The sequence below is a fragment of the Notechis scutatus genome, chromosome 4 (assembly GCF_049901735.1).
Source record: "Notechis scutatus isolate UNSWTSFEM ecotype Mainland chromosome 4, rNotScu1.2, whole genome shotgun sequence".
NCBI lineage: Eukaryota > Metazoa > Chordata > Lepidosauria > Squamata > Elapidae > Notechis > Notechis scutatus.
The window spans coordinates 88,257,551-88,274,453 of NC_142012.1; the positions used below are offsets into that span (position 1 = coordinate 88,257,551).

At 44.4% G+C, this 16,903-nt stretch overlaps 1 protein-coding gene across 1 annotated transcript in view; it reads left to right on the plus strand.

Moving 5' to 3' along the window:
• The first annotated feature begins 364 nt into the window (after nucleotides 1–364).
• Nucleotides 365–16,903, plus strand: part of STOX1 (storkhead box 1) — a 41,638-nt gene continuing 25,099 nt past the window's right edge. The window contains exon 1 of the mRNA XM_026672818.2: nucleotides 365–979. Coding sequence (XP_026528603.2) covers nucleotides 619–979 — 361 coding nt within the window. The 5' untranslated portion in view covers nucleotides 365–618. The remainder of the gene's footprint in view (nucleotides 980–16,903) is intronic.

The window sequence follows — 16,903 nt, forward strand, 5'->3', positions numbered from 1 at the left end:
ACGGGCAGATGCCCCTCTTCCGCCTCTGAAACTAATTGAAAATCTGCGCGCATTCCCTAGAAGGGTAATTCTCCTTCCCTTCGTCATAACAGTGCAAAATTACCCCGGTTACTGGCGAGCAACGTAGCTTTCCAAGAGAGACGCCGAAGTCCTTTTAACTAAAGGCGAACCGCTCCATTCGATTTTCAGGCGAGGCAAACTTTTTGTTCACTCTGGCGCACTCCCCGACCGCAGCCCTATTGTATTCCGATCGGCGGAGAACCTCGTTCTCCACCAGCCCAGGATTCGGTTCAGATGAGGATCCGACGCAAGAAGCTTCGGCGGGGCATGAGCCCCGCTGGGACCAATGGCGCGCCTTGCAGACCAGAGCGCAGCGCACTGCAGCGCGCGGGCCAGCCTGCCCTCCCCACCCCTCCGCTTCCTCCAGGTGCTTCGGAGGGCGAGGGTGGGGGGAAACGAGGCGAGCGAGAAATTCTGGCTCCGGGGCCGCTGCCCCTCGCTTGGAGCCCGGCCAGCTTTATCCCCGCCCCTTGCCAGGAACAACTCGGTTCCCTTGGTAGCAGCGGCGGCGGCGGCGGCGGCGCTGACGGGCATAACGCGCCCCGCAGCCGCCTCAGCATGTCGCCCTCGCCGCTTCCCCGCCGCTCCGTGCAGCTGGCGCCCAGCTCGCTCGCTCTCGTCCTGCGTCGCCGCCCGCAGGGGCCCCGGGAAGCGGCCGGGGTTGAGGCGGAGGCTGAGGCGGACTGCTGCGAGGACGAGGCGCGCGGCGCGGCCGTCTTCCAGGCGTTCCGGCGCGCCAACGCCGCCTGCTACTGGAACGCCGGGCTGGCGCGCGCCGTGGGGCGGGTGCGGCTGCAGGGCTGGTTGCGGGGCGGCGTGCTCCTCTTGCAAGGCCCCCCGGCGCCCCTGCAGCTCCTCCGCGACGCCTGGCTCCGCAGGGCGCTGCGGGCCCCCAAGGGCTTCCTCATCCGAGCCGTAGGTGAGTGAGCCGTCTCGCTGCCCTCTCATGCGCCCCTTCAGACTTCCCCCCGGGGCTTTTGGGGGCACCCGGGTTCCGCCGCGCTTCCCCTGCCCTGCCTTCGTCTGGACCCCCCTCCCTCCCTCCCCGGGGGTCTTTTCTTTAAAGCCCCCAAAACGCACCTCCCATCCTAAGGACGCGCGCCTTTTGCTTTTGAACCGGCGCAGGCGAGTAGCGGCTTTGGGTGCGTTCAGAGGGCAATGGGGATTGCTGAAGAGCCGGCCCGGGCCAGGCGCTGCTGCCCCTTGGGGGGCTGGGAGGGAGGCTTCCCCCTGAGTCAGGGGCTCGGAGGTTTTTCGTTGAGTTTCAAAACTCAGGTGAGGTTTACAAGCACACCAGTGTGTGGTGGCCCATAAATGCTAAGATGAGCGGGAAGGGAGAGGATGCCTTTGGGTTGGAATAACACATAAGGACCGCTAACTTTTGTGGGGCATGAAGATCGGTTCGGGTAATATAAAATTAACCATATAACCACTTTGCATTTCGAGGGTTAGCAACCAAGGATGGTCAAAAGGTAAGCTATAGAACTGACAGCAATTGTATGTAATTATAAAGGCAGATAGATTATAGGATAGTCATCTATCTGATAACAGAGGGAGGCACACATCGGGGTGTGGAATAAATCACAACACTTGGTTCACCATTGTACTAACTTGTGAGTTGCTTATGGCATCAGGCACAATTGCCTGATTTATCACAAAGATGGGTTCCCGTAACACTAATTCAGAGGTAACAGGTTACACTTCACAACCATGTCTGAATCCTCCCCTTTTAAAAACGATATTGGTAATGTTTCACACATTGATTTTCGGCCCGTAAGGAAAAAAAAACATCAAAAGCAACCGGCAACCTATCATTGTAAAAACAAAACCCTAACTTTGTCGCTTGTATCCTTACGATTTATATGGACTGTTTCCTAGTATGATTTGATTGCTTATTGTACCCTATGACTATCATTAAGTATTATTAAGTATTGTACCTGATGATTCTTGACTCTTGACAAATGTATCTTTTCTTTTATGTACACTGAGAGCATTTGCACCAAGACAAATTCCTTGTGTGTCCAATCATACTTGGCCGATAAAAGAATTCTAATTCTAATTCTAATTCAAATGGGATATAAAACCAACAGAAAAAAAAAAAGCCAGCATTAAAAGTTTATGTGAAGTAAAACCTGGATTCCTGCTGAAATGGCAGTCGTGTCCCTATGCATGGAGTTCTGGGGAAGCCATTTCAAAGATAGGCCTGTCCCCCCCCTCTGTTCTTATACAAAAGGGTTGTTGTGGCAAAAGAACCAAATATGGAGACAGTTCTGAAAATCTCAAGGCCTGCATTGCCTTGGTTGAACATTCCCTAACATATTAACCTCTCCAGGATGTATCCTCTCTATAGAGGTGGTTGGTAGCATCTGTTTACATCCAGGGTAGTCTAGAATAATGGTTCTCAAATCCACCGGCCTGTTTTACCTCAGCAGACTTCTAGGGACTGAGTTCAGTACTCAGTTTCTTGTTCATGCCTGGCCGGTACTTGAGGTCCTGGGAGTGAGACACATGCAAGAATGGTTTACTGCTACCTATACACAGTTCAGTAGACAAAATCACAAGCTGCTGCTTGCACTTGATCATAATGGGGCTGGAAGGGACCCCAAGGGGACCCCCTATTCCAGGGGTCTCCAACTTCAATTCTGGGAGTTGAAGTCCACAAGTCTTAAAGTTGCCAAGGTTGGAGACCCCTGTTCTAGTCTAACCCGCTGCTTAAGGATAATGATCTCTAACTGGTGTGAGATTATTCTTGTTCTCATTCTTGCTACTTTAGAGCTTTTTGTTTGGTAAAAGAAAAATCTATCGAGTCCACGTTGCATGAATCCTTGTGTCAGGAGTGTTGTGTCTTACAGAAAATAGCTATAGGGAGATCAGAGCTTCAACAGAAATGGCAGCCAGGCCAATGGGAAACTTTGAAGACCATTTGGGAATCCTTTGGGTTCTCTAATTGGCCAAGGACAAAACATTTTAATGGGCACTTTGCCCTCGGGGATTGTTCTGACTCAGGCTTCGTCAAACTTAATAAAACACAAACTGAATTTAAAAGTAAAACCTATTTAATGCGATGCTGGGAATGACTTACATTCCAAGCCAAAACTAATTATACACAGTTCCTCCAGATAAGAGCATGCTTTTCAGTGCTGTAGAATGCTTGCCAACAAACAGACGTCCAATTAAGGCTTAACATAAACCAACCCAAAAACCCAGAAAAAAACCGACCAGAATACAGAGGTTCACAAAGGACTCGAAAATTACTGAACTGCCTTGCTTCCTGCAAAGCTCTTCATCATTGAGGTCTGACTTTTATCCCTTATGGTAGGGGCCATCACCTCCCAGCCTTACTCCTGAGTCGCCCCTTCTGCTTCAACTGCTCTCGCACATGCGCAGTGGGAACAGGCTCCCCGGGGTCCTCTGCTTCGCTGCTGCCAGACTCCGAAAACTCTGAAGGCAGCACCCCACTCTCATGGTCCTGGCCCCATCCCTGCATCAGATGCAGGACCCTTGTTTGAGCCCTCGCCAGACTCCCTGACTGGTTCCCTTTCGTCTTCACTGTCCAATACTGCTGCCATCTGCACCGGTTACCGGCAAACCACAACCAAGATGTTAGTCACTGCCAATACAAAATTGACTAGGAAGTTAATTCCATATGCATTTAGCAAGAAACAGAGTCAACCTGGCATTGTCATAATGCATACATAGCATTAAAAACAAAATTAGAGTATTTTGTTTTCTGGGATATTACTGGGGAAATGCTACCCAGTCAAGTATCTCTAGAACTAGAGCAGTGGTCCCCAACCTTTTTTGTACCAGGGACCGGTTTCAAGCAGAAACATTTTTCAAGGACCGGGGGAGAATCCGAGTTTGGTAGTTTGCTTGCAGACGTTTCATTACCTGACTAGGTAACATCTGATGTTGTTACCTAGTCGGGTAATAAACGCCTGCCAGCAAACCACCAAGTTCAGGGAGCGCCTCGGCCCTGCCTCCTCAGCCCCATCCCTCAGGTGTCTCCCTCCCTCCCTCCCTCAGGTGTCTGCCTCGTTCCTCTCTCAGTCACTCTATCGCTCCTCCAGCAGCCCAAGAAGCCGGGGTGGCTTTCCTGTCGCCACAGCTTCCCGAGCGCCCGTTTCACCCCACCCGCCCGCCCGCCCGCTCGCGGTTCAATCCACAGTGCTCCGTTCTACCTGCCTGCCTGCCTGCCTTCTTCGTTTGGAGCAGCTTCGGCTGATAAAAAGAGGCGAATAGTTATTATTCTCAGCCAAGCTGCTCCTAAACAACCAGACAGGCAGGCAGGCAGAACGGAGCACTGTGGATTGAACCGCGAGCGAGCGGGCGGGCGGGGTGGGGTGAAACGGGCGCTCGGGAAGCTGCGGCGACAGGAAAAGCCCCCCGCTTCTTTGAAGCAGTTTCTTCCTGGGCTGGTGGAGGAGCGAGAAAGCGACTGAGAGAGCTGAGCCAGAGAGCAGGACAGGCTTCGGTTGCTTCCTCCCTCCCCTTCTTTCATTTGTGTCCTTGATCCCGATCCCAGCAGCATTCACCGAAGGCGAAGAAAGCCGCCATTTTTTTTTTTTTTTTCTTTGCGGCCCGGTAAAGAGTGCTCCACGGCCCGGTACCGGTCCGCGGCCCGGTGGTTGGGGACCCCTGAACTAGAGGACTGGTAAAACTGATGATTTTTCAGAAGTTCAGACCAGGCTCAAGAATTAACTTTGTGTATTCCATGTATATGCGATCTGGGAAAATAGGTTTGATTTAAGGAATGATAAGCCAGCGCTCTGAAATTCTTTTTTTTTTTTTTTTTTGCCTTTGACTGTGCAACATTGGACATCCCTGCCAGTTGTGTATCGGCTGAATTGGCAAGATGCAGAGTGGAAGGAGTGGACTGGTCTTGACTAATGGCCTTTTGTTGCTGGCCTCAGCATTGAAAGAAGTGAATAATTAGTTGAATTTCCGTAGAGCACACTTGTTGACAATGTCAGCAGCAATATATGAACTATGCAGAATGAGGCTGGACTCATAACATTTTGCGGTCATGAGTTCATGTTGATTAGAATTAGCAGATGGCTTGCAGCCATTATATAGAAACTATTAAACATTAGTCCAAGAGAGCCTTCCCAGCCTTCTTCCAGAATTCCTCAGGCAGCCTGTGCAAAATGTAGGGGAGATCTTTAGAGTGGTGGTTGCGCAGTCAGGAATGATGATGACACACACTCTTACCAGGGAAGCGGTTGGTCTGTGTTTAATAGCATTGAAGCTGGATACAAGCTCATAAATTGAGACCTAAATGCAGATAAGATAACATTCTCCTAATCAGAGAAAAAGCGGGCTCTGGAATAGGATGTCAGTTGTTATAGGTGCGAGAAAACTTTTCATAAAGACTTGGGTTTGCACTCTTAAGCGGTTCTGGATTCAGTTTTGCATCTGGAGCAGGGGGTCCCCAAACTTAGTAACTTTAAGACTTGCGGACTTCAACTCCCAGAATTCTCCAGCCAGCATAGTTGAAGAGTTCTCATAGTTGGGAATTGAAGTCCGCAAGTCTTAAAGTTGCCAAGTTTGGAGACCTCTGATCCAGAGACTTGGGTAGGAACTTTTGTCACAAATGAATTTGTTGGCTTAAAGACTGGCGTCATGAACAATGTCAGCTCTTCATGAAATCAGACTGGGATGGTTCTTCAAGAACCTTCAGAAGTTGCACTTGATCCAGAATGCATAATTGAGGATGTTGGTGGATACTCATATATAGGAGCAAACTCCTTCTGTTTATATATTTGTTCAAAATACCTTAAGTACTGTCTCTCCGTACCAGTCTGCCTCCAGCCTACCATATGATCCATATAGGTAGTCATCAACATAAGACCACCATGGGGACCAGAAAATGAGCCACTAAGTGGTACAGTCTTATATGAGGCATCATGTGACCACACCAAATTTTACAATCTTTTTTTTGGCCTCGATTGTTTAGCGAATCAACATAATAATTAAGCAAGACATCTTATGACTGCAACGTGCAACTTTCCCTGCTATCTTCCCTGTTGATTTTGCTTCTTGAAACTGGGTGGGAAGGTACGAATGACAGAACAATTAACCAGTGGAAAGGCTTTCCTTCGGAAGCTGTGGGTGCTCCATCACTTTTAAGAAGAGGTTGGACATCCATCCGCTTGTCTGGAATGACTTAGGCCAGGGTCTCCTGGAGTAGAAGAAGATGTTCAAGATCCCTTCCAACTCTTGTTCTTCTGTTAAATTGTGGAACTCTCCTCGCTTGTGATGATCATCTCAGGATATGTTTTGCCTGTGTAAAAAGCAGTGGTGGGATTCTACCGGTTCGGCCCACCGGTCAGCTGAACCAGTAGTAAAAAAAACAGCTACCTGTTAAGCCGAACCGATATTACTTTTTCAAACAATCAGCTGTGCCAGGATCCCCCTTGCTGTCTTACCGCTTTACCTGGAGGCAGAAAGGAGCACGTGGGGTGCGTGTGCTATGCAGGCCCCCTGCGCTCCGTTTTTTGCCTTCCTGGGCCTAAGGGAAGCCTCCTGGGAGCCAAAACGGCCTCCCGGGAGGCTTCCCTGAGGCCCAAGCGGCAAAACAACAACAACCACCAGAGCGTGGGGTGCTGCACAAAAAAAGAAGCCACGCCCACCCAGTCAGATGGCCACGCCCACCTAGCCAAGCCCACAGAACCGGTAGTAAAAATATTGGCATCCCACCCCTGGTAGAAAGGTGTTGATGTAAATTTTACTTAAATTATTATAATTATACTTAGACTTCTCTTCATCAAAAGCAATGCCTATGTCCCAAAGATGAATAGTTGTCTCTTTCATTTATTAGATAATCTTTCTCTCTTACAATGTTTCGTTACTTTTTCTTTTAAAGGATTCTAAAGTTGTGCGGTATTCTTTTTAATTGATTGTTAGCTTGTAGGGCTAGTACACATGCATGACAGGTAGTCCTTGACTTACAACCGTTCATTTAGTGACTTTTCAAAGGCAATGAAAAAAGTGACTTATGGCCATTTTTCACACTTATGACCATTGCAGCATCCCGATGGTCATGTGATCAAAATTCAGGCACTTGGCGACTGACTCCTATTTGTGACAGTTGCAGTGTCCGAGGGTCGTTTGATCACCTTTTGCGACCTTTTTGACAAGCAAAGTCGGTGGGGAAGCCAGATGAACTTAACCACCGTGTTACGAGCTTAGCTGCAGTTCTTCGTACAAGAAAGGTCGTAAAATGGGGCAAAACTCATTTAACAAATGTTTCTCTTCGCATAAATATGGGGCTCAATTGTGGTCATAAATCAAGGACTTCAAGGACTACCTTGTAGTGAGGGCATAAACTTTGAAGAAATGGTCCATCCATTCTGGTGGCACAGGCTGATTAACATCTATGATCGTGCAATTATGTGCGTGGATGAGGAGGTGCAGAAAAGACAGCAGGATTTCCGTATTGTTTGGGGTGGGAGCTAAGCGGGATCTGATTTTGGAGCTTCCGAGAATCTCTTGCTGCTGTTAATTAAAAAAGAGGAAAGTCTCTTTATATGAGCTAAATTATCTCCTCCGGAGATGCCTAACGACCTTAGATAAACAACCATCTGTGGTTTTTTTCCTGAAAAAAAAGAAAAGAAAAATATACCCGCAAATAAAATTAGAATCTCAATTATATTAACTATGTCAGCAGTCTGTGTTGCTTTAATAAATGATCAGTTCTGTATAATTCTCAATCTTAAACCCAGGCTCTTAACCATTTAAAATTGTATATTTTTTACTTCAGTTGGTAAAGATTGATCTACTTAAGATTACAAAATGGGGGGCTTATGCATTTTTGTAAGACCTACATTTGAGTAAAAGTGTAAGAAACTTGATTCCGCAGAAGTGAAAGCCAAATTCCAAATTCATTTGATAAGTACAGACAAAAACTCTTTCCTTGATCCTGTAACTGGATCCACAAGGGAGGTCTCACTACATGTATGGCTGCCAAGAGATACAATTCATGCTGTTTATTGGTCAGGAAGAATTTCTTGCAAGAAGTCAAGTGGTTTCCAATTAAGTTCAGGGGATCTGATTTTAAAAAATGGATTGCAAGATATTCTTTATGGAACTTTTCAGAGGAGGGAAGCTGAAAATTCACACTTTCGAGATCTGTTTAGGTATGAGATGCAATCCTTAAATGCTGTAATTTAAAATGGCCATATCTCTTTGGTTGGCCTCAGATCTTGATAGTCTCCAGGTGTATTTGGGTTATAAGAGTAGAATTCTGACTCAATTGGAGAGCATCAGATTAGGAAGTTTGTTTTATGTCATTGTAGCTGAATAGATTTTGGTACTAGGGCAGGGGTGTCAAACTCGTGACCCGTGAGCCAGATCAGGGGTGGGATTCAAATTTCTTAACTGGTTCTGTGAGTATGGCCTAATTTGTGGGTGTGGCTTGGTGGACATGTGACTGGGTGGGTGTGGCTTGCTGACTGGGCATGGCTTGGTGGTCATGTGACTGGTGGGCATGGCTTGCAGGTAACTATTATAAATACTTATGTAAATATTGATTTTTTTTGTTATAAAAATAGAGCAACTTTTACCCAAAAGCAGGCAAAGCAGGCAGGCAGATTGAGTTGCTCACAGAATCACAGATTCACTTAAAGATCTATCTGTCTGCAATTGGCTACCTGCGTCTGCACTGAAAAGTAGAAGCTTCAATTCCAAGGATTTCCTTTCTAGCTAATCTAAATCTCCTGGCAGAGCAGAACAGCTGATGGTTCAGGGGGGGAAAAAAGGAAAAAATGGCAACTTACCAAATCAGGCAAGTTGGATGGCTCGCATGCCAGGTAAAGAGTGAGTGGGCGGGGAGGGGAGGGGCCAACCAGTGGAGTGATTTGCCGGTTTTTCTGAACTGCCGACAATCATTACATGCATGTGTGCAGCGTTTGCAAGAAATCATCAGCTGTGCCGCCTGGACAGCTGACAAGCACTGCGCGCGGGTGTGCAGCGTTTGAAAATCCTCTTGTTTCTTGCTTTTTCAACCTCAACTGTGCTGCGCAAAGCAGCTGAGGAGGGAAAAGCAGGGAATAAAGGACAGCCTAGAGCCCGGGCAGGAGGGTGGGCCAAACACTGAACTGGTTCGGTGTCAGTTGCTCTTCGCAGCTACTGGTAGTATAGAACCGGGCCAAACAGATAGCATCCCACCCCTGGGCCGGATGCATCACGCACTGGCCATGCCCACCCCCTTTAGCGAAGGGGGAAAAAGTTACGATATGTCACGCGATGACAATATGTTGTCGCGAGGTTGACAGCCCCTGTACTAGGGTTTATGTGATTCCTTCGTGTGAAACAATAAGTGGAAAAACCCCTTCATTGTTTGAGGATTATTTCCCTTGATCTTGTTTCTTGCTTGAGATGAGAATTTTGAAGAATTGTCACATGAAATTTGGTGGAATCCCAGGTCGATAAACCTACTAAACAATTCTTAGGAAAAGTGCCATGTTGAGAGAACAAACTAAATCGGGATGCTTTTGCTAAACCTTTAGTACCGATACTAAATCTATTTGTGACTGTCCAGATGAACTCAAGTACCGATCAACAGCAGCCAACATGGCAGCAATAAGTGATGACGGGATATATCAGACATGATTTCATTGAGGGATGCCTCAGAGTTGTGTTTGACCTTGGGGGCTGGGGTGGGTGTGGCCAGCTCAGCATCACTTGTGTCAGGGTCACCTGTGGTGGCCCAAGCGCTCTGCTGGCGAAAACAGGCTCCCGACCTCCATGTTCGGCTGCCACAGCCTCCTGCAACCCTCTGCCGGTGAAAATGGAGCTCGGGAGCCCGTTCTGGCTGGCAGAAGCACCGTGGGCCGGTCCTTTGCCTTGTTTCCAGGATGGCCCCGCAGGCCAGATCTAAGTACCCCTCAGGCCGGATCTGGTCCCCAGGCCTTGAGTTTGACACCCCTGGAATACATGATCAGAGGATTGGCCTCCTACCAGGAGAACAAGAGATGGATCTTGCCTTTGCCTGCATTCTTCCATCTGAAATGCTTATATGAAGCACTTTTTTCTCTTAGTGAAATTATGTCTGGTCTCAGAAACTCCCACTTAGGATGATGAAAATGATTTTTTTGTGGGGGAGGGGAGCATCTGCAAGGAAGCTTCAGCCCCAACTGGGCATTCAGTTGCTTCTTTCAAAATATTTGATGGCAAAGGGACTATATATTTGATTGTACATGTACTAACTGCAGCCAGAATTGTATTTACACAACAATGGAAGTATGATGAGATCCTGACAGATGAGAGTGTAATTAAGAAAATATTAGAATGTGCAGAAATGGATAGACTTAACGCTTATTATTAAGGACAAAGAAAAAACAGAATAATTTTTGATATGGGACCTATTTTATCAATGGTTAGATAATAAAAACAGAAGTTAGAAATATGGGGACATAAAAAGGATAAATGTTAAAATGGAGATTTGTTAAAGTAGATAAGTTAAATATTATTGTTATTATACTATTAATGTTACTGTGATGAATACTATTGCAAACATTTTGATCATGATTGCCTAAAAACAATTGTACCCAGATAACACATTATTTGATTGAAATTGAAATTTTATGTTATACAAATAAAATAAATAAAACATTAAATAAAACATTAAAAATATTTGATGGCAGATCTAATTCTGCATTTTAGTTCTCTTTGAAAGGGAGTGAAGTATATCGATTAAAAACTGATTGAGAATAAAGGTAAAAGAGAAGAAGTATTTGTGGAGACCCATAGATGCTATTTCCCCAAAAGGACATTCTTGGTTTTTTCTTTGAAGATTTTTTGCTTTTCATCCAAGAAGCTCATTCAGTTATAACTGACTGGTGGGGAATGGAAGGAAGCTTCTTGGATAAGAAGCAAAATGTTTTCAAAGAAAAAAACACAAAGTCCAATTGCTTTTTTGGAAAAAAAAAGTATCTTTGGGATAATCATAACCTGGATGACTGAGAATTTCCATAAACATATCTTTGGAGATGCAACACTGGCAATTGGTTCACTTTGTGTGCAGATTTAAACAGCCTCCAGGTTGCCATTTATTTGCATTGTAACAAGAAGCACAACATTGTTTGGTGCCTCGGTGGTGCAATGGTTAGAGTGCAGTACTGCAGGCTACTTCTGCTAACTATCAGCTGCCTGCAATTTGGCAGATCGAATATCACCAGGCTCAAGGTTGACTCAGCCTTCCATCCTTCCGAGGTGGGAAAAATGAGGACCCAGATTGTTGGGAGCAATAGGCTGACTCACTAAAAACTGCTCAGAGAGGGCTGTAAAGCACTATTAAGGAGTATATAAGTCTAAGTGCTATTACTATTGCTATTCTGACCCTAGCATTTGTGCCTAGCTAAAAGTCCCAGTAAAAGCCATCCATATCAATTTGCATTTGCCATTGTCAAATATTTCTTGTGTCCAAGGTCATTTGAGCAGTCACCAAGATCAATGTAATTTTTTTTTTGCCAGTGTAGCTCAACTATTTCCATTTTTAAGTCTACTTTTATTTAAATGTATCTCACAAAAAAAATCTATGGTGACCAGTGGTGAGGACTGGTGAGCTTGCTGCAGCTCATGAAAGTAACAGAATAACAAAGTTGGAAGAGCCCTTGGGTGGTTTTCTAGTCTTAACCTTCTGCTCAAGCATGAAATTCTATACCATTTCAGAGAAATGGCTGTCCAATCTTTTCTTAAAAACCTTCAGTGTTAGAGCACCCACAACTTCTTGAGGCAAACTGATCCATTTGTTAATTTTTCTGTCAGGAAATTTCACTTTAGTTGTACATTGGATTTCCCTTCGACAAGCTTCCATTCATTGCTTCTTGTCCTGCCTTTTGGTGCTTTGGAGAATAGCTTGACACACACACACACACGTTCTTTGTGGTAGCCCCTTAGATCAGGGGTTGCCAACTTTTTGGACCTCAGGGACCATCAAACTCATAATTTTAAATCCCGCAGACCAGAGCCCTGGGAAAATCCCCAAAATAGTCTGCAGGACAATTCCCCACCCCGTTTTCCTACCAATCGATCATTCTTTATTGGGATGACAGGATACCGTCTCCAGCTCCATTCTCAGGGAGAGAGAGAGAGAGACTTTTGGCTTCATGCAAGGTTAGCAGCAGAAGCAGCAAAAGTCTTTCTTTCTCTCCCCCAAACTTCACCAGAAACGAGTCTTTGTGAGTCTTGTCACACTGGCACAGCCTCTTGGAGCAGGATGCCTTGCAGGGTCACAAAGACTCATTTTTGGCGAAGTTTGGGGGAGAGAAAGAAAGACTTTTGCTGCTTTCCTTGAGTGCAGCCAAAAGCAGAAGAAGAAAAAAGCTGAAAGAAGCAGCTCGGTGGCCAGGCCAGGCGCGTGGGGTGATTGGGGCAAGTTCTCCCTCTCTGCTCTTTCCCCCTTCCCCTCACTACCTCATGTTATTCGCAATGCAAGTGATGCAGGCCATGTGGGTGGCACAGCCTTGTGTTCCCGTATAGCCTGATTAATTGCTTTGGGGGTGCTATTTCTCTGCCGACCACCAAAATTTTCTTGCGGACCACCAGTGGTCCCTGGCCCACTGGTTGGCAACCACTGCCTTAGATATTGAAGGATTGCTATCATGTCACTCCCAATCATTCTTTTCATTAAACTACTTCTTTTTATTAAACGAGGTATACCCAACCGTTCTTCATATGTTTTAGTCTCCAGTTCCCTAATCATCTTTGTTGCTGTTCTCTGCACTCTTTGTAGACTGTCTTTTAATAAAAAAAATTATCCTCAGAAAAGGTGTTATCAGACTCCTTTTGCCTAACCATTTGATGGTGTGCCTTGTGAATGCAACAATTTTTCTTTGGGACTTCTAGTTTGACTAATGACAGGTAGTTTGGCTAGAACAGCAATTTAGCAATTGCTGAGAAATTTATACTTAAACAGAGTTCTCACCAATGCTTTAATAAGATGGGAAGCTAAGAAGAATAAATGACACTTTTATCTTGGTTAATCTTGCTTAACTTGCTTCCTGAGACAAAAACGGGATTCAGGTGCTTGAGGCATGGCAAAAAAAACACAAAGCAGTCACCTGAGTAACTTAGTAACACACTTGAATTATTTGTGTGTCCTTCTAAAGTTACTGCCGGAGAGATATACACAGTGAAAAAAAGCTGTTTCCTCTTCAGAATTGGCAAATGTTTGTGTGCCACTTGAGTGAGCAGTGCAAAACAGTTTTATCATTCATGAAAGAGTTTCTGATCATGGTTTTGTTTACATCAGATAAATATTTTTACTCTTGAGTTGTCTGCTTGATGTAACAAAACATTTCCTTCTAATGGACAATCTCCTAAATAGCTAATGCCTTAGTAGATGGTGGCCTGAAAAATATACAATAAAAGATTTGTTTCTTTGCCGTATGTTCTATTAATTAAGTTGGTGTTAGTTCTATATCCTGCCTTTTTTTGGGAACTTAAGACAGCATGCAACCTCCATTTTGCTCCCATAACAATCTGGGAACAATCTGGCTGGGAGAAAGTGGCTCATTCAATGTCACCCAATGACCTTTCTTGGTGGGGGAGGAGGTGGACTTAAACTTAGCTCTCCTTTTCCCTATCCAACACCTTTGCCACCATCCCATTTTAGAATATTTCTTATAGGCAGCTCCATAATCCGTTACAATTAGCTTAAAGAATTCCTGGTGGCTTTCTCAAAATAACTTAGAATAGAGGAATCTGCTTTGTATTACAATGATTGATGAGCTCAGATCTCTTTAGACCTGGCAAGAAACCTTGGGATGGCCAAGCTCCAACATCTGAGGCCACACTCTGGGTGGAAAGATGCTTTGTATGGAGAAGTTTGGCTGGTCTTGCAAGATCCTTTGAATTGAGATCACGCCTGTGTTAAACCTTACATTATCAGTTCTTATTTCCTGCCCCCAAAGAGTGGGCAGATTAACCTTTCCATATTCATTATCCACAATAAGAAGAGCCTTCCTGCCTGAAGGAGGTTTTGTACAGGGATTGAAATACGTACAAAATACATACAAGAGAGGGAACAATCTGTTCTCTGGAAAGAAAAGCAGGATGCAGATTAAATAAGCATTCCCATAATTAAGCTACATGATTATGATTTCTATGTTTGAATCTATAGAACTGAGGGGTATACTACTGCCACAAAATGTCTGAATTTACAAGGAGATAATTATTAGCAGTTGCAGAGGAAATGTTTTAATAATAACAGAATTATAAGAGAAAAGAAAGCCCACTGTTGTTCTTTAGTGAGAGTTCAAGAGTGTTTCCAGATGTTAGCCTGTACCCTCCCTGCCCTGTTTTTTTCTTGGTATCCTCCTCTTGAGCCGATATTAAACATGCAGTGTAATGTTCTCAGGAGGAAGGTATGTGACTGCTACAGAACATGAGTTTTTATTACTTCTCCTGTTCAAACAGGACTACAGAGAACTGCACACTTCAGAGTGGATTGTTTCCAAAAATGAAAAGAAATAATGCAGTATGGTTCATCAAAGTGAAGATTATTCTGGCGGGAGTTTTAATTTCAACATCTTATGGGCTTGGCTCCTAAACTGCACAGAAAGTCCTCAACTTATGAGCAGTCACTTAGTGACTGTTTAAAGTTATGATGGACCTACCTGGGGGATACCCACAACCTGTATCTGACGTTCCCACAGTTGCACCCTTGGTCACACAACCACAGTTTGAGCACTCGGTATTGGCTGCATTTTTGCAGCCAAAATGCATCCATAGCAAACCATTGATTTCGCTCAATAATCTCAGCACTTGCTTAATGACCCTGGCAAAAAGGTCGTAAAATTGGATTGATCATGTGACCATCTTGCTTTGTGACCTTCATGACCATTATGGTCATAACTCAAGGATTAATTGTATGAAATGGCACATAGCCTCTTATTCACCGGTTTCTTTAGGGTTCCCCTGCATCGTATGAATTCCTATTATGGAATAAAACAGGTCCATTTTGAGAATCATACGACCTTTTTGTGACTTTACCTTGTAAATTATTTCCGTATGTTTGCTGAGCTCAGAATAAAATGGTTTCAGTTTGAAATGGTGGCTCTCCTTCCCCCACCTTGAAACCCTCTTAAAGGGAAGAGCAAAGCCTGTGTTACCTTTACCTGAGCTTCCTGTCTACCACCTTCTAAAGCCTCAAGCACGAATTGTTGAACCCACACAATTCTTTCCCCCTCTTGATCTTAGTTATTCCACCATATCCTTTTCTAGGTATTTCAAATTGACTTTTTAAATGTTGGTCTCTATATTACTGCATGAGGCATTTCGGCTTTATGTTTCTTCAGAGTTCACAATCTCTTTCAACTAGGAGTAATTTGAAAGACATCCACGTTTTCCTGAAATCTCTTGCACACTTTCCAGATTTCATATATTTTCTGAGTCCTTTGGGTGTTCTCCCCTAAGATGACCTGGGATTCATCCTAGGACTAATGGTTTCCTCATTCTGCCTGTATCGAAATTATGATTTACTTTTTCTAAACTAAGAGTCTCATCACAGGTGCCAGAGTACCCCAAGTCAGTCTGAGTTAGTGATGAAGTCATTCACGACTCTTGTTGGGTCTCTCTATTTGCGTCTAAACCATGACATAAACATTACCTTGGCAACTTACTTCTGTTCACTAGAGGTGAAAGTGGCTGTCCAAGTGCATAAAAAAGCTTTGTCACTCATATCCTCAGACCTAAGTGACCAGTTGGGAGCAGAGACAATAGGTGTAGGATAAAGTTTGGCAATGGAGTCGGCAAAGGTTAATTGGTGTAGTCTTTTATTGACTCAAAGGTGGTTGGAGAGCACTATATCTTCAACAGTGAGGAAAGAACCTAAGATACAGAGCATGGAGAGTTGGTTTAAGGTTAATTATGGCACTGATACATACATTTTTGCCCGCAATGTTTTCTTTGCCTCACCCCAGACTATGAGTGAGACAGGCTTCAATTGTGCTTAGCTGTACTGGTGTTAATCTTTTCTTCCATTCCAAAATTCACCAAGGGCAACTTCAGGATATACAGTATAAAACCAGTTAGGCCTTCCTATAGTAAAGAAAAAACATATTTAATTATACATATATTAACAGCAGCTCGAATTGTATTGGCTCAAAATTGGAAAAATGAAAAGGTTCCAATGGAGGAGGAGGTGATTAAGAAAATATTGGAATGTGCAGAAATGAGTAGATTAACATTGGCAATCAGAGAACAAGAAGAAATGGAGTATTATATGATATGGGACTTATTTTATAAATGGTTGGAAAATAAAGTAAGGAATTAAATTATATTGTTATGATATATAATGTTGAATAGGTTGTAATATGAATGTAAACTTAGTAAGAAATGTATACAAAAAATTAATATGTGCACAAGATATATGTACCCAGTCGGCACACTGTATAACTGAAAAATGGATTTGTTTTTTAAAATAAAATTTAAAAAAACTTTTAAAAAAAAAACAGTTAGTCAGGCCTTGTTGCCCATTCACTTGGAGAGGAGCTGTGTCATGCCCCTGGTGGAGACGGACTCTGAGGAAGAGGAGGAACAGCCAACAGGGAGTGGGGGTGTGGCTCCAGAGGTGGTGGAGGAGGCTGGGGAAGGGCAGAGGCCGGCTGAGCAGTCAGAGGAGGATCCAGGCCCATCCCCTATCCATCCTAGGGCACGCAGGGAGGAGAGGATCAGGGGAAAGCGAGGTCTACTCAGGAGGAGATTACCATGATCCTCCTTGTGGCTTGCAGGTGGGAGCTATGTATATAAGTTTGTAACTGCGCAGTCAGAATTGCTGGAGTCAAAGTTTAGTGTTTACTTTGAAAGAGGTTTATCTTTGCTGGCATTCTTTCCATGG